The 22,008-nt window shown below is 35.9% G+C and overlaps 1 protein-coding gene across 3 annotated transcripts in view; it reads left to right on the plus strand.

Moving 5' to 3' along the window:
- The window catches only part of LOC129717898 (uncharacterized), a 309,945-nt gene that overhangs the window by 224,552 nt on the left and 63,385 nt on the right, over window positions 1-22,008 (plus strand). For all 3 annotated transcript variants that reach the window (XM_055668165.1, XM_055668166.1, XM_055668167.1), the window contains one exon: window positions 14,472-14,738. In XM_055668165.1, the coding sequence (XP_055524140.1) occupies window positions 14,472-14,738 (267 nt within the window). The remainder of the gene's footprint in view (window positions 1-14,471; window positions 14,739-22,008) is intronic.

Below are 22,008 nucleotides of genomic sequence, written 5' to 3' on the forward strand. Positions count from 1 at the left end.
ACACTTCGTTTTCTTGTTTGCCACCGATTATTATTGATCGCAGAATTCTACTCTCGAAGATCCCGAGCGCCCACAGATCTGCCTCCTTCCACGTCCACGGTTCATGTCCGTAGAGCATCACCGAGAGGACCAGCGTCCTGTGGATCGCAAGTTTCGTGCGAATCTGTACGTTAGGGAGTTGGCTACGAAGTCCGTGATAAGCCCTATTCGCTTCCGTCTCTTCATCTCACAGCTCTCCTCGTTATCCCACGTTATGAGTGCACCAAGATAAACGAATGCATTGACCACTTCGAAAGAATCCCCGTCCATCACCACCGCAACATCACGAACTTCGTTTTGGCAGTGTTTATGGTGAATCCTTCTGAATTCGTGAAAACTTAAATATTGATAACGGTCCATATTTTAAACTGCGAACTAATCCACTCGCCGAGATAGTGAAACGAGTTGAGAACACAATTAAAGACTGCAACCAAATATATTAAATACCAATATAGTTCACTTACGTGAAATTATGAAGACAAATTGAAAATGACAGAAGCGTTAGTCACCTTTTCGCCCGCTAGGTGCGCCACTTCTGATTTTGTTCTACACGACATGCGAAATAGAGCAACTTTTGACAATAATATTACCCTAATGGGTACACTGAAAAAAATTCACATTTTATCTCGGCCGAATATTTTATAATAATAAAGTTCGCCTATGCATAAGGCAATCCATGGGTGGTGTTCCACGGTTTGTACGTTTGTCGACCTCCGACAATATTTTGAGTTGTAAAATGGCGACTTCCGGTGACTGGGAAACTGCCGAAAATTACCAAACCCGGGCAACCAGAAGTTCGAATCTCACTTAACACACGAACTTAGAAGTTCACATAAGGTTTAGATTTGGTTCCGTGGAACTTTCTTGCTGAACCAAAGGACACATTACTGACAAACCGAACTTCATTCTGAATAAAGTACCGTCAACACTTGAAAGCAACTTGAAAGTTCATGAGAAGCTGCTTGTTTCCCTTTAATGGAACCTTAAAGTTCACATAAAGTTCACACGTGAACTTCATAACCTCCGGAAATTAAAGTTCGGTTAGCATTTTATCCGTACTTTTAATCAGCACGAAAGTTCAGTAGAAGCTGCTTACTACTCTTCATTAGCACCTTAAAGTACACATGAAGTTCACACGTGAAAGTTCAGGATAAGCTGCTTGTTCCTCTTCATTGGAACCTTGAAGTTCACATAAGGTTTACACGTGAACCTCAAAGCCGCCGGAAATTAAAGTTCGGTTAGCATTCTATCCGTTCTTTTAATCAGCACGAAAGTTCAGGAGAAGTCTATGTCGTACTTCATTTCCACTTTAAAGTTCATGTGAAGTTCCGACTCGGTTTGGGCGAAAGTGAAGTTTGCTCCAGGATTAATGTTGAAAAATGTGTTTTTCAAAAATAATAAAGAAAAATGGTTTATTTTATCATCTTCGGATTTCTTTTTATCTAAATAAACGGCAAAAGGAAAACAAAGCTATATTTCCAATAGGTAATATTAGGAAGTTTAAAGGCTTTCTTTCTTTTGTTACCTTACAGGAAATCAATTATGAATTCAGATTCCAGGAATGTGAAAAAAATAAAGCGGGTGAAAGCTGTGAATTCCCGTTAGACACTTATTTGCACGTGATGCTTTTATTCCTGAGCATTTTGTCCAAGTCTTTGGTGTTTTTTACGTTCGGCCGGTTCTGGAGGTCCGAATCCATTTCTCGGACACCACCGAGAGTTTTCGACTACGGCAAACAGCATATCTATTATTCTGAAAAATTTTTATCGATCTTGATCATTTATCATATTTTGTATATACTGCTTATCAGAATAAATTTTCAATAAACGTTTGAAAGGAAAATATTGCGTACACAACCTTTTACAATTACATTACCAACAAACTGCAGTAAAATCAAAACAAATCAATCAAATCAAAGTTCACATTGCGTTCCGCGTGTACTTTTTCTGAACTTGAAAGTTCAGAAAAGTGCGGCGTCAGCCTTTTCTGAACTTCCTAGTTCGCATGAGGTTCCGCCTGTACTTTATCTGAACTTTCAAGCTGAAAGAGAGACCCGGTATGTTCCTGGTTATGAACGTGTAGGTAACTAAGAGAAATCAGCATATCGAGTAAAATAGATGCTGATCTCATATAGCGGAAACGGAGCAGTGGTATGAATCTAGGCTTAAAAGAGGGAGGACTCGAGTTCGAAGCTTGGTGTTAGTAAGTTGCAAAAAAATATGAAATTTAATAATAAATGGAGCCAGGCAATAATTATTCTTCTGATCTAGATATCTTCAGAAAATGATTATCATGGGATTATACCAACACGAATAATGAGTAGAGGGAATTGAAAAATTGCAAATTGATTTTTATTTTAAGTTTTTTGAAGTTTTCTTTTCAAGCTGAGTAGCGCTCTGTTCGGCGACCTATCGGAACTTGATGTGAACTTTCTAGTTCGGTTTAGAAGCTGCTTTGCATGCTACACGTAGTTTATTCAACAAATGCGAACTTAAAAGTACGGTTAATTACTTAAAAATTGAGCTGAATAGAATTCTATTCATGATCGTTAGATTGGCTGATTAGTCTATGAATTCTACTTTTATCCGAACTTTTGGTTACTTGGGAATACCACCTAATATGGGTTTTTTTAACTAGAATGACGCTCAGAGGCCAGAAATTGTCTCGAAATGCCAGTTTGAAATCCAAGATAGCGACTTCCGGTTTTTGAAAAATCAGACAAAATTTTGAATTGTAAGATGGCGACTTCCAGTGATTGGAAAAAAGAGGAAATTGACCAAATACCACCAATATGGATGTTTCTTTAACTAGAATGACGCTCAGAGGCCAGAAATTGTCTCTGAATACCATTTTGAAATCCAAGATGGCGACTTCCGGTTTCTGAGAAACAGCGAGATATGACCAAATACCATCCAATATGGGTATTTCCGAAATCGTGATGATGCACTGAAACCACAAATCGACCTCAGACAACATTTTGAGTAGTGAAATGGCGACTTTTGGTGACTGGAAAACTGCCGAAAATGACCCAAAAACAACCAAATATGGGTGTTTCTTTAACCAGAATGATGCTCAGAGGCCAGAAATTGTCTCCAAATGCCATTTTGAAATCCAATATGGCGACTTCCGGTTCCTAAACAACAGTGGCAAAAGACCAAATAACACTCATAATGGGTATTTCCGGGATTGTTAAGATGCACTGAAGCTACAAATCGACCTCAGATAACATTATGAATTGTAAAATGACGACTTCCGGTAATTGGGAAACTGCTGAAAATAACCAAATAACACCCAATATGGGTATATCTTCAACCGGCCGATTTCCATCCAATATGAGATGATTCGATACCAGAATGAAACACAGGAGCTAGAATCGACCACAGACAACATTTTGAATTCTAAGATGGTGACTTCCGGTTTCTGTAGAACAGCCGAAAATGACTAAATAACACCTATTATTGGTGTTTCTTAAACCAGAATGACGCTCAGGGGCCAGAAATTGTCTCCAAAAAAAATAGCCTAAAGGGACCAAATACCACCCAATATGAGTGTTTCTTTAACCAGAATGATGCATGAAGCTAAAAATTGACCTCAGACACCATTTTGAATTGTAAGATGGCAACTTTTGGGAAACAGCCGAATACTACTGCATATGAATATTTCCGTAATCGAAATAATGTATAGAAGCCAAGCATTGACCCTGGACACCATAATGAATTCGAAGATGACCACTTTCAGTTTCTTGAAAACAACGAAAATAACTGAATACCACCTAACATGAGTGTTTTCGGAATAGAGGTGATGTACTAAAGGCACAAGTCGAGGATGTTGTCATTCCGATAAAACCAATAATTTCAAACGATATAAACAAATCGCAAGAAATCAATGAATTTGGAATGTTGAAAATTATTAAATTAAACACAAAAATAGGGGGACGAAGTTTGCCTGGTCAGCTAGTAAATACATAAATATGCTGGTTAAAGCAAAGCTGCAAGTGATGAATACGAAGATTAGAACTCGAGAGCAAAAAATTCGGAGGGATAAAAAAAAAACAAAAAATACTTTCAAAACGAAGAGAACTAAACATTAAATAATAGTTTTTGCATAACAGTTGTTATCACTAATTATGTTTGTTTTGTTGAATATCTTTTATATATAATATAATGAAGCTTTTAAACCAATTACAACATGATATGTATCCATACTTAAATTGTTAAATTGATAGAACATTCAAGTGTTATCTAAGCTAAAAGTTGCACAACAACCATATACGACTATTGACAACCATTGTGCGGTTTCTCCTTTTATCTTTTTCACGAGGTAATTGAAATATTCATTTAATTGTACACATCGTGGCCTGATTATTGAGCTTGAGCTTGACGGCCGCACATTTCGTAGTTGCTTCCCGTGATGGATCTGAGCTAGTGAAGTTACACAGGGAACCACGTATATAGCAACTTGGGATTAGTTTACCATTTACACATCGTGGCCTGATTATTTGAATATTTCTTCTTCGTGCCTCGAAAAGCTACATCTATTATATTATCAATATTTAACTCCCGGAATGGCGTTAGTTTTACATACAATCAATATACGCACGAAATCTGCAACATATTTTTTTCTGTGAAAGTATGAAATTGAGTCAACTAAATCTAAAATTGAATAAATTTAGTTTGGTGTGTGAGAATGTCACACGCTCACAGAAATTCAACAACAATGCACAGTGATACAGTAAGGCAATGTAGGCGGACACGAGGTTTTCGATGCGATTTTGTGGTTTTAGAGTAAATTTTTTTTCTAAGAACTTGTTCCTTATATTTAGTCTATTTTTTATGTGCAAATGAAAATTAGGGTGTTCCTGAAATAGACTAAATGAAAAAACTAACTTTTTATTTGCATAAATAAATGTATACATTCATCGGCACAGTTGTAGATCAACTAATTTTAAGCAACTTTCGGTATTTCTTTACAATATTTATACAATATTTGTTCTATCAAATGATACCAAAAAATATTATTTTTGTTTGCCCTAAACGGAGACATCAATATATCAAAAGGGCCTATTTTTAAAATAGAAATAGTGAAAACTCTTCATCTGTATAATATATCGACAATGTTTTTTCGTCAAAATTGGCGTATTTTTGATTAAAGTTACCGAAGAAACTTTGTTTTAAAATTTGAATTGAAAAAATAGAGCGAAAAGACTGTTTTTGGAAACCAAATTTCATGTCTACAAAAAAGTTTTTTTTACAAAGTTACTTAGAATTAGTTGGTCTACAAGTTTGCCAAAGAATGTTTTATTTCGTTGATTCTAGGACCACCCTAATTTTCATTCGCACATGAATAGAGGACTATGTATAAGAAACAACTTTTTACAAAAACTATGGCTTTAAACCGCAAACCAAAATCGCAACGAAAAGCCTATGTCCGCCTAAATTGCCTTACTGTACCACTGTGCAATGAGTTTAGTTACCTTTTTCACCACAAGAGGGGGTGTTCCCTGTCTGTCTTCACGGGAATATATGGGAAATTCGAGAGTGAACTATATTGTTATTTTAAGGTATTTGCTGCAACCCCACTTTGGGCGATACATTACAACATCTTCAAATCCAGTTCTTCCAAGAATAAAAGGCCAACCAGAAATCCATAAGCCAGGAAATGAAATGAGGGAAATTATTTCAGCTGTAGGGGCTCCAACAGAAAAAATAGCAAAGTGGTTAGTAAAAGAGTTTCAAGCTATGCCCAGTGAATTCCCAAGTCGATCGGTTAAAAGTACGGAAGTTTTCGTTGAAAATTTGAAATATTCGGGTAACATTCAAGCGGATGAGATAATGGTCTCGTTTGACGAGGCTGCTTTGTTTCCGAGTGTTCCAGTGAATGAAGCACTTGGAAAAAGAAAGTCGTGAGTCTTATGAAACTAACCCGCCTTTGTATGACAGAAAATTATTTCACTTTTCGAGGTAAATTTTACAAACAAACAAAAGGAGCTCCAATGGGAAATCCTCTTTCTCCCTTCTTATGTGAGCTATTCATGGCAAACATGGAAAACAAATTAGAAACCAATAACCTTTTACCAATCCGGTGGTGTTTCAATATTAGAGTGGCCATTTTTGTAACATCATGCGATTTCGATGAGCGCCGGGCGAAAAAAGTTTCCTTTTTACTCCAAAAATGAACCCACAAAACGCTTATATTTAAAAAAATAGATTCTCATAAGAATTGCTGTGTTTTTCATCTCTTCAAGAAGTTTTTTGCCTTAGTTTCTTTAAATAGTTGTATATTTTGTGTCGAATTACTCTTTAATCATAAAACCATATCATAAGGGACATTCACATGTTACGTAACGCTAAATTTTAGCAATTTTGAATACCTTCTATTCCTGAATAACACAATTTTGCATGGGGGCCTCGCACAATGGAACTCTTAATTGAATATCTTCTTCTTCTGAGTACGTTACGTAATAAATGAATGACCTCTTGTATTTGTTAGAAGATTCGAAATAGCCATTCAGTGATTATATCCCTAGTGAACCGTCAAAATCGGATTGGTGAAACAAAATTATTGAAGTTATTAAGAGCTTTTTGTATGAGTTTAATGTTAGTTTTAGTATTATTATTATCATTATTTTTTCTATGAAACAGTTCAGCACTAGTTGTCTAAATTCACCAGGACGGTGATTTTTTTCAGATATAGTCGGTAGATCTCATGTTAATCGAATTCCAATTCTTATGAGTTACGATTGAACAGCAAAGTTCTTAGGCGCGCTTAAAATTGATTAAAGCTCCGGCAAAAATATCGCCTGAGAAGTTCATAATACGCTAGTGGATTGGAGTATTTCAGAAAAGTTTCGAAAACTAACCAATATTACTTGTCCTCTTCATATCTGTGAACTTTTATGCAAAATATGGCAAAAGCATCGGACCTTAAACACCTTTCTTCAACCATTTTACAAGAGCATCAAACGAAATCATTCACAGCTTCAATGATCCAAAAGTTCGCTCGAAATGGTTCGATGAAGATTGCAATCAAATCAAGCAATGTTATGCAATTGAGTTCGCGGTGATTATGAAGTGCTCTTGGAGTTAGCATTCACATTTCTTGGTTGTAAAGTGACCCTTTTTCACTTATCACACGCAATACTCATGGTTAAAAATAACATTTATTGCCTGAGAAAATATTTGCTCTGATCATTGACCATAAATTGCATTCGAGACATGTTCCTTTTTATAGTCAAACTTCACATTCAGGTGTTTTTCGGGTGTACGAATGCTATCAAATGTATGATTCAAGTTATGCATTTTCTACGTGATTCTTTCGCATATATCGAAAATGATAGTCGTTTCAGACGCTGTAACTAAAAAGATGAAGAATCACTTGTGGTATTTAGGCTTGAATTTAAACAAAAAATGATCAGGCGATTAAAAGCGAATGGTCCTTAAGGTGAAACGGTATTGAAGCCACTAACAGCCAATTTCGTGCCACCACTTCGTACTTTTATAAACACAGGACTCGGAAATAAATAATGCATTCCCTGTGAAAACGCTATTTTATGTTTGCTTCACCACAGCAAACATGAAACAGCGTTTTCACAGATGACGCATTACTTGTTACCGAGTCTTGTGCCTTTGAAAATTCAAAGTGGTGGCTCGAAGTCGGCCATTTTTGGTTTCAATACCGTTTGGCCTTGAATAGCTGCTGTCGAATGTTGCAAGCAATAAAATCCTGAACAGTTACTAGTATGTAATTAATCCCATCTCGTTTTATACAAAACCAATGCTTTCTTTTCGAGTTTTGAACTTAATGTTGATTTTTTCGACCGTGACCCAGCCGAATAGAAAAATTATTAGGAATAACAAACTTGTTTCAAAAATTATTCGCTTTAAACGACACCACAGAACATGGTGTTAAATTCATGAAAAATTCTAACCGTGTTCCAACACATAATGAAGACGAACTTTAGTTTATATTGCATGTTGTTGGTTCATACCGTAAAAATACCCACCTCATTCAAAATCCGAACTTTTTAACAAACACCAAAAGTTTTCGATTATTTTAAACTTAAATTAGGACAATAATATATTGGTTTTATAAAGATACAAGTGTATTTGAATAAGTTTATAAAGAGATATATGTTAAAAAAAGAATAAAACTCCGTACAATTTTCATGTAAATAGATTTTTTAAATATAAGCGCTTTGTGGGTCCATTAAATAAACTCCGATCAACTTCAAATTTTCGTGGCTTATTGTAGAGGTCAAAAGGAAACTTTTTCAGCCCGATTAAGATCGATAGTTTCATAAACGGCCATATAAAATATGGCCACTCTATTCAACATGTGGATGATATTTTTTGTATTTTGAAAGAGACGGAACTTGATACGTTTTTCACATCCCTTAATAATGTTCACAGAGATATAAAATTTACGATTGAAAAGATTGAAAACAATAGTCTTCCCTTTCTAGACGTCGTTGTTGTTAGAAAGTCTAAGGACTTAGAAATTGAGATTTTTAGGAAGCCGACGAACACAAAACGGGTAATACCCACCACTTCTAGTAATTCCTTCCAGGATAAAATGGCATCCTTCGACCACACGATACATCGGATGGAAACCCCACCCCTAAGTGAAATAGCCAGGACAAAGGAATTAAAATACATTTTCGAAGTTGCAAGAGTAAATGGTTATAATGAGAGCACCATTCAAGCCATTAAAAACAAAGAGAAGAGAGTGCAATTTAGAGCATCTTTTACAACACTTGCCCCAATTACAGAAGACCTGAAAAGAATAGCTGTGGAATATGATGGGGCCTTAACACGTCGACTTCACTCAAAATTCAAAAGATTTGGCATGGATATCGTCTACACTAGTAGGAACACCCAACTCAAAACAATATTGGGCTCCACTAAGGACTCAATTGATGGATTAAATAAAGCAGGGATTTATAAAGTTGCTTGTTGCCACTGCAACAAGGTTTGCATTGGGCAAACCAAAAGAAACCTAGGAATCCGTTTGAAAGAGCATGTGGCAGAAGTCTGGTGACATGCAAAGTTTCCAAAAATGATCTACCACACCTTTTCACATTATAAGTGGCTGAACATATCTTTAATGAGGGACATACACTAACTTCGGATAACATTCACCTGCTTCGCCCCGTTAACAATTTATGGAAATTGGACGTATCTGAAAGCTTAGAAATCTACAAACACCATCCATCCACACTGCTCAATAGAGACGTAGGTAATCATTTTTCATGGATTTTAAAAATCCTACCTAAGAACCCAAGATCCAGTACAGGACAAAAACAACCACAACATAACCTAACCTAACTTCAATTTTGGAATTTTCCGTCTCCTACTTCCACCTACACGCATTTTAAAAGGGGGTTACTCAGTTATGCTCTTCAACAGTCCACATAAGCACTGATAGGGGTGGGCGAAACGGCTCTTTTGCAAGAGCGGCTCTGAACCGACTCATATGAACGGCTCATGGTTCATAATGATTCACGAGCGTTGACAGTTCGTGTTGTCTCGGGTTCGCGTAAACCAAACAGTTCAGGTGCGCTCAAAGAACCGTGGTTGTTTTTCGTGAGCCGTTCGTTCTTTCGCTCTTTTCTAAGAACTGGTTCATATGAACGGCTCGTGATATTTTTTCTCGTAACAACAGAAATCGAAATATTAAAAGTAAAATGGAAATAGTCTTTTTTAAATAATTAATCGCTTAATAGAGCGCACACTATCGAATTGAATTTCTCATTCGTGCGTTTGCCGGCAAAGCGAACGGTTCTTTCTGAAGCAGCAGAAAGCTGGTAGTGGCGAATATTGGTCGCTTTTTTTCGTTTACTACTGCAAGCAAAAATTATAAAATCTACAATCGTTTCCTTTGTTCTCAGCATGTACTAGGCACCCAATTTGAGCTCAAACGAAGCCCGAAACGCTTCTGGTCATTTAAAAACAGTAAAAGAAAAGAAAGTGGGCTTCCTACCAGTATGTTTCTTGGGAATGAAAACGCGGAAACGCTTGATGGTATTTGTTCTTTATTCAAGAAACACTTTTCAAGCGTATTCAGTTCCACTACTGCAAATACATTTCAAATTGAGAATGCCCTTCACGACGTTCCTCATAACGTGGTAAACCTGAGTAGCTTATGTTTTACTGATGAAGATATACTGAAGGCCATCACAAAATTGAAATCTTCAACTTCCACTGGACCTTACCAGCCATTATTTTGAAATAAATGTGCCATCGCGCTCTGTGTACTGTTGAGGATGATATTCAACAACTCGCTTTCGCAAGCGGTATTTCCTGCACTTTACACTTTTTATTCACTTCCACTGTTTAATTCTATCACTTTTCACTTTTCACTTGCATATACGTATTTCAACACTTACATAGTGCCGTCGTCAGTGCTTATTTGGACTGTGTATTTCCTGACTGCTGGAAGAAGTCTGTTATGTTTTCGGCTAATAAAATAGGCGATGTAACGAACTATCGAGGAATAACCTCACTATCCGCTGGATCAAAATTATTTGAGATTCTCGTCGGCAACGTTCTACTTCGTAAGTTCAAGACATATATCTCGTTAGACCAACATGGCTTTTACCCCGGTAGATCGACCACTACTAACTTGCTTCAGTTCACATCTAATTGTATTGAAAACATGGAGAACGGGATGCAAGTGGACACTATTTACACCGACCTGAAGGCTGCGTTTGATCGTGTTGATCACACCATTCTTTTGGCCAAAATTGAACGTTCGGTGCACCGCGTTGACCGCACACTCTGCATAAAGCTAGGCAACACCGAGTCAGATAAATTCGTTAACTTGTCGGGTGTGCCTCAGGGGAGCAACCTTGGACCACTGCTTTTTTCAATTTTTTCAATGTTGTTTGCAATGTCATTCTATCAGGCTGTAAACTTATCTATGCTGACGACCTTAAACTTTTTCGTGTAATTCGACTGGTGTAATCGTAATTTACTGATAATCAGTGTTTCAAAATGTCTTGCAATTTTTTTCACGCGGAAAAAATATCCGTTATCGTGACTCTATAATATATCTGGAGCAAATCTCAAAAAAGTATCGGTAGTCAAGGATTTAGGTGTACTGCTTGATTCACAACTAACCTTCAGGCATCACTACTCTCATATCATTGCGCACGCTAGCAAGAACCTAGGCTTCATCATGAGTGTACAGAAAACCACTGAGCAGGCGCTCGTGAGAAGTGACGGTCTAGCATATAGGATAGATCGTTGATGAGCTTGACGTCTGTCTTCTATGTCACTTAACAAAATAAAGAGAAAGAGAAATATTTCTTTTGAGCTTAAGCAGTTTGCGACGGAGGTGAATTTTTTTGAGTTGTTTGAAATAATTAAATTATTAGTTACTTTGGCGAAAAGTTATTTATTATAAGTGGAAATATACCGTTTGGGTAAATTTATGAATAAATTACTACTTAACCTAATAAAATAATATAATTCCCTTACAGTAAAATAAATATTTCATAAGCTAACCAAACCTATGTAGCACGAGGATCTAGGGAACAAAACTATCAAGTGTGAGTAGATGAAATAAAAATGATGTACAAGAATTAATAGCATTAAAATAAATAACAGTTTAAGCTGCTATTGAAGCTGTTAAGAAAAGGTGGAGCATTGTCCTCGTGGTAATTTACACTGACCTACACTGACACTGACACCTACACTGACACCTACACTGACACCTACACTGACCACTGACCTACACTGACATTTGGACTAAACGAATTGAATCAGTACAGGCCAAGTTTCTTCGTTATGCTTTAGGATCACTCCCATGGCGTAATCCTGATCAATTACCCCCATATGCCAATCGATGCCAATTACTTGGTATCGACACACTGGCAAAGAGAAGAGATGTGTCCAGGGTCGTATTTGTATGAAAATTACTGATCGGCGAAATAGACGCTCCAAACATTCTGTCTAAAATTCACGTGAATGTGCCCTACAGAAATCTGAGGTCACGACACTTCCTGCGTCTTCCATTTCAACGTACTGAATATGGTCAAAACGAACCCATAAGGGGGATGTGTAGCGTCTTGAATAATATTTTTGAATTGTTTGACTTCAATGAATCAAGTGTTACCTTCAAAAAAAGACCTAAGCGAAAGTTATAATGTGTTAGCCTTAAGGTCTAGATTTACTATAGTTAAGCTTAGTCAGTGTCGGCTTTGTAGTATTAATGTGCCATTGTTAGACTTAGTTCATGATTTGTAAATGATTAAATCAAAATATGCGGGTTTTTTGAGGGTTTCGCAAGGAATGCCTCAAATGGGCTTTTTCCCGCCACACTTCATTAAGACCTAAAAAGTCAGACGAAGAATAAATAAATATTGATTATTTAATATTTTCAGAGCACATGCCATCGAATTGAATTTCTCATTTATTTTTGACCGGCAAAGCGGACGGTTCAAATTAAATTTCTTATTCGTTTGTATGTATGGATTGCTATAGTATTTTCTCGTTCATTCATTAACATTTCATTAAAAATGTTAGAACGCCTAAATGAATACGCTTGAATAACACGACTACACAGCAGCGATTTAAACTTTTTCAGACAATCTTTATTCATCAAGGAAAAAATACTCCCGGTGAATGATCAACAGTTATTTGCTGGAAATTTTATTTAGATCAAAACAGGTTCTTTTAAGTATCGTAAATTATCGGTAAAGTTTTCTCGGTTTGTTTCTCGGTGTTTTAGTTTCTCACACACAGAGAAAAAACAAACTCTCCTCTATTGTGAAAAATAACCAAACATTTAGAAATGCTCTAAATCATAATTTAAGAAGTAATATATAATTTCAGATAGTCTCTTTGAGTTTGTTTTTTTGCTAAGCTAGGAAAATTTTACCCAATTCACTAAATTAAATGATTGTCTTGGTAGTACAGCTACGAAGAAAGGGTTTTCTGAAGTGACAGCGCTTATAAATAAGATCTTTTATGAAATTTTTTAATGAGAACGAGAAGTTTTATGTTTTCGTGGAAATCTAAATCATAATTTACAACCCTAATTTGTATACCCGTTTTTTTTTAAGCATTGAGTAATGACCCTTACAGCAAAAAGCACCCCGTTTCTTGATAACAAACTCATGTATACTGTAGTACTGAGCTATGGGAAACTCATTTTTACTACTTCCATTGAAAATATGTGGTCGTTCTCCGGTTGGTTTGAGTTTTCATAAAGCTGGCGACAGGGTTGTTTGACGGTGCTTCCCACACAGACGGGATATCCAAAACTAGCGCAGTAAATCATTTTCTTGCAACAGTGATCGGGTAGACAATGAGGACTAAATTTGTGCATGCTAACTTTTATACATGATCCTAAATCAAGCAAAAAATTATCGAAAATGTAAAAATTTAACAGTTCCAATCCAAATGTCTAAAATCACGTTAAAACTGAAAAAAGAAACTTTAAAAATATCATATCATATATAAATTGGAGATTCTATTTAAATTTATTAAGTCTCGAAATGGTGTCTGGTTGCAATCCAATGGCTTTACTTTATTAATTATATTATAGAGTGAACAGAGTAACGGTTTAAGACTGCTTCCTTGACTGAATTTAAAAACAAAAAAAAAACATTACGAATCGACTGTCTCTTTGTGATCGCTCTGGCAACAGACAAGCATAAACTAAAGAACAGCGTCGATAGAAGTGAAAATGATAATCATCATGACGAATCCTAGTTTTTTACCGTACAGCTTTCACCATGATTGGATGCAAATCAAAATGCCTCTAACAGGTAAATGCACAACTCAATGCATCCACAACGACAAAAGTATCAATCCATACTGAATGACACACTCAGGCCTCCTCAAGCTCCCAGTCCGACTGCCGGTGAGCAGTCCAATAATGAATTCGATCGAATCGGACCTCTCTATAACCAATGCAAATCGACAGACAGACAGACAGACAATGAAGGACTTATTCTGCTTTTTTGTCCTACCTTGGGGTGAACTTATGGGTATTATCGGGACTCACGCATCAACCGAGAAAGGACTAAATTGACACTAACAACGTTACGCTTGCCGCTTGACGTCTGTCTGTCCTGTCGAGTGGAAGAATGAACGGCACGCGATTTATTCACTGTCGAACTGCTCTCGCAAGTAATTATTAAGTTTTTTTCTCCACCGAGTAAACTTTCTTTCCCATAATCAGCCAGTAACGAAGCGCACTTTGCAGCAGAGTACCGTGCCAGTAATAAATCAACAGCCAATTTGATTAAATTTTCCGTTTAACTCAAGTGGTTCTGTTCTGTTTCCCGTTTTTTTTCTTCTTCTCGCTTCTGCCTGCTGTCGGTTCGGTTCATGCAAATTTCCACCCCTTCAACGGACGACGCGGATGACGATGCCCTCGGGTGGACGGATAACGAACAACAACAACAACATCAATAACACCAACAGATGTGGATCTACTCGCTCGGTGTAACGCTGCAAAAAACCGTCTCATCCTTTTCGGTCAACTATCGGCGGCATGGCATGATGATGAATGGGCATCACCAGCATCACCAGCATCAGCATCAGCAGCAGCTGCTGCTACTGACAGGAAGTGGCAAGGAAAATAACGGCAACGACGAGGACGAAGACGGTTTGATGGCACTGGACCACGTCATACTGGCGATGTGCGAAGCAAATCTCTACAAGCGGGCCAGTCTGATGCTTCTGTTGGATGTGAGTATTTACTTTTTTCTTTCTATTCTTTTCCTGATTATTTGCTTAACTTATCTCCAAGATTGAATAATCCAGGGAGCGGGGTTAACAAGCTTCTTAAAAGCCCAACAAAAGAAAAAAAAACACAAAAAATCACTGAGAACGATTCAATTTGCGACACTGCCCGGGTTTATGATTAATGCGTACCCGCCGCGGACTTGACCCTTCCTAAACCTGGTGACAGGCTGACCGGCAGAAAGGAAAACAAAAACAAGAAAAAAAAATGGGGACCACAATCAGCGCACCCGGTGGCAATAAATCCGGCCGAAAATTGACCTGTTTTAGAGGTGAAACCCCCCGGAACGATTATCTCCGGTGGTTTGGTTCGGGTTGACATTTTGTAAATTAAAGTTATCGTTACGGTTTGTCGCTTTTCATTTAAACTGGTTTATTGGTTTCTCTGGGCTTCTCCCTTTTCTTACTGGGCGGACCCCTAAATTGTTGCAGTTGTTAAGCAAAAACAAAGCTCTGTTTTAGGCCCTTCAGGGGGGAGGTGTAGCAGGAAATAAAATGTAAATAAACATGTAACAAGCTGGAGGATTTTTACGCGAAACTCCAACATACAAAGTATGTTTGTGTACAATTTGGCCCCTGTGGGACCTTTTTGCCTGCTCCTCCTTCTGCTGGGTGCTTCCGGTTTGTTAGCTTGCACACTTGTCCAAGTGGGACCACTTCAGGCTTCCCTCTCCGTTCTTAGGGAGAGTCATTAAACGTTGGAAAACTAGAACGCGCTCTCGACATCCTACTTACAGCACTCGTACGCTAAGCTAGGGATCGCGCGTGTCTCTTTGTCTGTATTTTCCTGAATGTGTGTTTGTAAATAAGTTATCATACTTTGACTCTGATGAGCTCAGATTAGCATTAAAGTGGACTGGTTGAATGTGTTTAATGTGGCCTCAATTCCGGCATGTCTATTCCGAATTTAACAGGCTGAAACCAACTGTTCTATTGTTATTTTCTAATGACCCAGGCAAAGCTAGGATAACTTTTTGACCGCAGTCCAGTCTTCCTGCAGTCGGGTTCGGTTGTGGTCATTCACTTGAGGGGTGAGAGCCATGAAAATCCACACTGCAAAGCATTGCACCAACGCACCAGAATAAAAAGTATGTGAACCCCTCGATAAGTTTTATTGCACTTTTGCTGCTAGTGCGGGTGCCATAAAAAAAGAGTCATTCGGTGCACGGTTTAGCACTTGATCATTTTCACTCGAGTGGCTGCGAAACTGCTCTTTCTATGTGCCACTCGGGGGAAAAGGACACTGAAGGGGGAAAGTGGCGCAATCCACCACTTGAGGTGATTTTATAATCGACCACAAAGAACTGAACTAGCAACAGCGCCACCGAGTGGACGATTACACCAAATGCAAGGATTGATTCGATTGTTGTTGTCGCGACTCCGGTATTGTTGCTTGTTTACATTCTACTCTGCAATATGTGTCAATAAAAGTGGTTGGCTGTGATCTGCTTTGAAGTGAACCGTCACTTCGCAAGGTGTGAAAATAATGGGTTTCCCCTCTCAATCGGTGCCACTGAAAGTTCAAAACTATGGTTTTCTGTAGTAAGAATTGGTGAGAAAGGAAAACTCGTTGGAAAATTATTAGATTTTGTGTTGAAAAATAACACTGGCCACAGAGTTACTGCTAATCGGGTTTGTCGCTTCCACGTTTGCTTACCGGAAAATTTCATTCGAGTAACTGAAAACAGGGTAAGAACGGACACCAAAATTCATAGCAATGGTTGAAAAGCTATATTATTTTTATTATTTCCAGGCTGAGTTCTTGGGCAATATTTATTTTGAAATAATAGAATCTTTTCACCATAGACATCTTTGGGTGCATCAGCGACACACACAAGACTAAACTGAATGCTTAGCTTGATATTGAAGACTGGGGGTATATTCTAATAAAATGTTCCAAAAGCGTCGGAATGGATATTGTTGGATAGGGAAAGCAGAAGGTACCCTATCGGGCATTTAAGGGGTAAAAAAATTCAACTCCCCCCCATTGACCCCCCCTTGATTCTACATAAAAACTAATATTATCAAAAGTTGCCTTTCAATGGGCTTTGAGATGTCAGCTTTCTTTTCCCTATTCGTATATTTGCTGTCTTTTGCCAGATTTTATTTCAGTCCTCAACCATTTCTGTTATTCTTGTAATATTTTTGTCTTGTTGAGCAAGTTTCTCTTTAAAAACTGTTTACTTTATTGCTTTGTTTATTTTATTTTATTTTCGACTATTTTCTTTACTTCAGCTCTTTTAATAATATTGTTTACCTATTGTTTTTCCACCATTTTTGTTTTGTCTTCAGTCTGTATCTATTTCTTTCATTAGTCTTCACATGTATGCTATTTTTTCCTCTATTTTCTTTTTTATTTTGCTAATGTTTTCATTCATTTTGATTTTTCAAATATATTCAAATATTATAGCTCTTTTCAATATTTTATTTTGCATTCTTTCGACCACTTTTTCATTCCGATGCTTTTTTCACAATTACTGTTTCCTCTTGACCCTTTGTTTTTTTTGTGGTTGCTATTTCTTTTCTAGTTTGAACTCATTTGATCATTTTGCTAATTCAATTGATGTTTGTACCTCATTTCGTTCTTATTTTTATTTTTTGAATTCTATTGCATATTTGAAATTTCCAGAACTACTTCAGGAGTATTTTTTTTTTAAAGTCACACTCTATTTGCTTTTGCTTTTTCACTGTTTTGTCTAAGTCTACGTTTTTTGACTTATTTTGCCTGCCGTTTATTTCGTCTCTTCTGGTTGTGTTTCATTGGTACGTTGGCCAGTTTTTTCTCTTCACTTTTTAACGCAGTTTTGCAAACATGTGCCCAATTTCCATTTTTCTTAGCTTATTTGTGCCGTATCTTTCAAAACAGAATTTTTTGGTTTACTTCCTAACTTTCCTGTCTACTTTTCTGTCGTTGTAGTCGTTTTTTGAATGTTTTCTTCCAAATACTTTCTCTCTTTAAATTGAGCTTTTTTATTTTTCTATTTCAATACCTCTGCCATTTTGGATTTTCTATGTCTGATTTTCTATTTCTTTTTTTGTCAATTTTAGCTTAGTGTCGTTTTTATTCTCACCTTCATGCTCTTTTCTGTTGCTTTTTAAATTACTTTTCCCCAATACATTTAAGCTTATTTTTGAATATTTATATTTTATTATTTTGCGTTTCTACTATTCAATTTGTTATCTTTTTTTCTTTGCTTTTTATCCTCTAAACCTTATTTTATTTCCATGTTAATACTTTTTTCATATTTTTTTTACTTTTTCAATTCATAAAACAGGGAGTTTTTTACATTTTTGCATGTTTTCAGAAATCTTTTTTCCTCCAATTTTAATATTCAGCTCAAATTAAATTGAAAAAAAAAAACTGCGTTTCTGGAATACGAATGTGTTTCTAGAAAAGTTTTCTCAAGAGTTCATAGATTTACCTTTGTCACATAGAAAGCATTTTCGGATTTTTTTTTCAATTTTGTCGTTTACTGCATTTACAATTTTTTTCATGTTCTAGTGTTTCATTTGTTTGGCTTCTGCAGTTTATCAACTTCAATTATTTTCTCTCGCATTGCTTTTTTTATTCTGTTACTATGTCTATCTCTATCTATTTTCACTATATTTTTGTGTTATTATAATTCGTGATTGTATCTGTTTTCTGTTGCTGTTCAACATTTTTGGTCATTTTTCCGTTTCCCCGTTTTGTTCTTTCTCATTTAGTTGAATTATTTCTTGTTTTATTTTGGTGCCTCTATGCCTACTTACTGTTGATTTCTCAGTTCAGTGTTTGTTTATTTTCAGTCGCTTGACTTACTTTTGCTAGTTTCTCTTCTTCTTTATTGGTATACACTGAAGTCGCTTTTGGCTGCTCAGAAAATTAGTTTTGAGCCTAAATTTTATTCTTTTTTTAATTAATATATCCCAATGAGTGGCACTTTGTGGCAGCCCAAATTAGCATCTTTCAATCAGTTGTTGTATACACTAGAAGTGTACGAAAAATCATGACCGGGTATGATCGGGTATTATGGTTTTCCCAGCAATCTCTTCGATCATACCAATCACATTTCTGACGACTTTGTTTACGGATTTACCACTAACTCGACCAGATGTCGGCAAAAACAGTTTGCGAAGTTGCTTTGCTTAGGAAGGCTTCCATACTTACAAAGTTACAATAAATTCTGAAAGGTTGCTGCCAACATCTAGTCGAGTTAGTGTGTAATCCGTATACAAGGTCATCAAAAATGTGATTGGTATGATCGAAAAGAGTGCTGGGAAAACCATAATACCCGATCATACCCGGTCATGATTTTTCGTACACTTCTAGTGTATACATCGACTGATTAAAAGATGCTAATTTTGGCTGCCACAAAGTGCCATTCATTGAGATATATTAATTAAAAAATGAATAAAATTTAGGCTCAATTAAAGCTCTATTAAATGCGATTCAAAATAAAGAAACTCCATAAATTGATTCTAAGGGGGTGTTGACAGAAATTTAACTATATCTCAATGGTTTTACAATATAGACACTTAGTGTCTTCGACAAAAATTCGGAAATTTTATAGTTCTACAACTTTGCCGAAGACCTAAATTTGATATCAAGCAACTAGATGCTGTTGCTTTTATTGTGACTGAATACCCCCTTAGTAACATTTTCAACGAATATCTTGAAATATTCAAAATCGCATATAAGAAAACTACTCTGAAGACACCTATATGATAAAACGTCGAAAAAGACTTTTGTCCGTCTTTATTCAGTTTGGTCCCACTGTGCGGTTCTGCACTGGTTCTGGGTTAACTTCATTTAGATATTTCTAGAGTATCATTTCAATAGGTCCTATCTGCTTTGATCGATTGATTGATTGATTGCTCGATCACTTTCATTCAATCACCACAACTTATTTATTTAACACCTTTTAAGACACATTATTTGCACTCGTTTATAGAGGAGGGATCACTCTAGCCTTCTGAACGAAAACCACGCTTGGGAGAGTTTCTAAAGCTCAACCATTACCAAAATGAAAAGACGATCCGGAAAAACGATGAAAGCAGATAGGACCCTTTTGAATGTTTATCTAGATTTGATGCTTCATGTGATATTCTTTTCATCAGTTAAATTATGACTATTTTTAGTTTTTGGATTTTCGCATTTTATTTTAAGCTTTTTTTTTTGAGCAGACAGTATGAGCAGTAAGGAGTGCGAAAAATAAGCGGACTGGAAATATGATACAGATTTGGAAAAATATATCGCATCCCGTTGGTTCCAAATCTGTATCATATTTCCAGTCCGCTTATTTTTCGCACTCCCTACTGCCCATACTGTCTGCTTAATGAACCTGCGTGTTAACGGTAAAAGCCGTTGTTAAAAATAGAAATTCAGTTCGCTACTTTTTTTTGAGTCTTTTTGTTTCCATATATTCTCGCTTTTTTAGTTCCGTGCTTCTATCAGTTTTGATTTTTCCTTTTGCGTTTATATAGAAGATTGTTTATATTTTTTTTGTATCTTTTTTTTTGGTAATTAATTGTTACCATTACCATTTGTTTGTTGTTTTGTTCATTTGGCAATTCGTCAGTTACTCTAATTTTTATTTGAAACTGATTTTGTTATTCCATGCTACTTTCGCTTCATTTTTTTTCTATTTGTCATAATTTTAATTTTTTTCTATTATTTTTATTTATTATATGGCTTGCCCGTTGGACACTTTCTTCTTTGGTAATTTCACAGCTTTTTTCTTTTGATAGATTTTTATACTGTTTTTTCATGCTTTTCTTCAATGTAGTTTGGTATATTTTCTTTCATTTAAAATTAATAATTCTGCTCTTTCATATTTTTACATTATTATTTCCAATCTGTTACTTTCTTTTTCATTTTCTCGACATCTGGTCTCTATTTTGTTTTGGCTCTTCTTAAATTTTCCTTTTTAAACCTTGTTTATTTTTTTTCGCTTCGATTATATATGTGAAGTTTTTTTCTTTATTATTTGTTCTTCTGTCGCAGCTCTCTGTCCTCACTTTATTTCTAGTTGATGTTGATTCATTAAGTTGTCTTAATGCTCTGAAGTCTTTGTTTCTGCTTCAAAATCTTTTGAGAAATGCCTTCGATTTGTTAATTTGCCTTGTTGCCATTTTACATTTGCAATATTGCCCCTTTCCATCTCGGTTTTAGCTACTCTGATGTTTCACATTTTGTAATTTTCTAAGTTTGTTGTAGTGTTTGATTATGTTCCGATTTTGAATTTTTTATTTTAACTTTTTTTCTTCTTTTTTATCAATTTTGTCTATTCAAACGTTTTTGACATGTTTTCCGCATCTCTGTTTTGTTCTTTCTCATTCAGTATTTTCAGTACCTTTTCGGACTCCTCGAATACTGTTTTTCTTTATCTATTTTTGTTTGTTTCATTTATAGTCCTTTGTCTTACTTTACCTCTAACTTCTGCAATATTTTTTGTCGACTTTTGCCTTTAGTTGTGTTATTATGATCTTCTGCTGCTGTTACCCTCTGCACTTACTTTTTGGCTTATTTTGCTGCGTTCATTTTGCATTTGTACTATTGCACAAACTCCACTTTGTCTTATTGGTTCGTACTACGTGTCATTTGAATTGTTTCTGATGTCAGATTTTCACTATATTTTTTCATTTAGTTGATATATTTTCAGAATATACTAACATTTTGTGTTTTCTATAATGTAGTTTTTGTTAATGTTTTCTGTTAGTTATTGTATTTTGTTGTTTTACATTTTCTTTTTTCAATTTTTTCCTCTTCTTTACTTACTTTCGAAGTTGAGACCATTTTCTTATTCATTGTCATGTACTCTATATTCCAAAATTTTTTTTGTAGCCAATATTTTCCGTTTTTTCACTGCATTTTATGTTTGTAGCTTTTTCATTTTATACCACTTTTGACGTTTGCCTTATTGTTCCATAGCCTGCTTTTTTCTTCCTTTTCATTTTGTGTTTTGTTATACTATCGTTCCGTGGTTTATTGTTCTTCTGCGGTTACTTATGTTTATACATTTATGTTTCAATCGACATATTATTTTGTTTGATTTTTGCTTTGTATTGTTCATTGTGTTTATCAGTTTTTCTGTTCTGGTGGTAGTTTTTCATTTCTTTTACTCAAACTTTAACTATTTTTACTGTTACTGTTCATGCTTTTCCTGTGTTTGTCAACTTGTTGCGTACCACCATTACTTTCTAGCTTCTCTGTTTTGGTTTTAGGTTTTTGTCAAAA

The sequence above is a fragment of the Wyeomyia smithii genome, chromosome 1 (genome assembly GCF_029784165.1).
Source record: "Wyeomyia smithii strain HCP4-BCI-WySm-NY-G18 chromosome 1, ASM2978416v1, whole genome shotgun sequence".
NCBI classification, from domain to species: Eukaryota; Metazoa; Arthropoda; class Insecta; order Diptera; family Culicidae; genus Wyeomyia; species Wyeomyia smithii.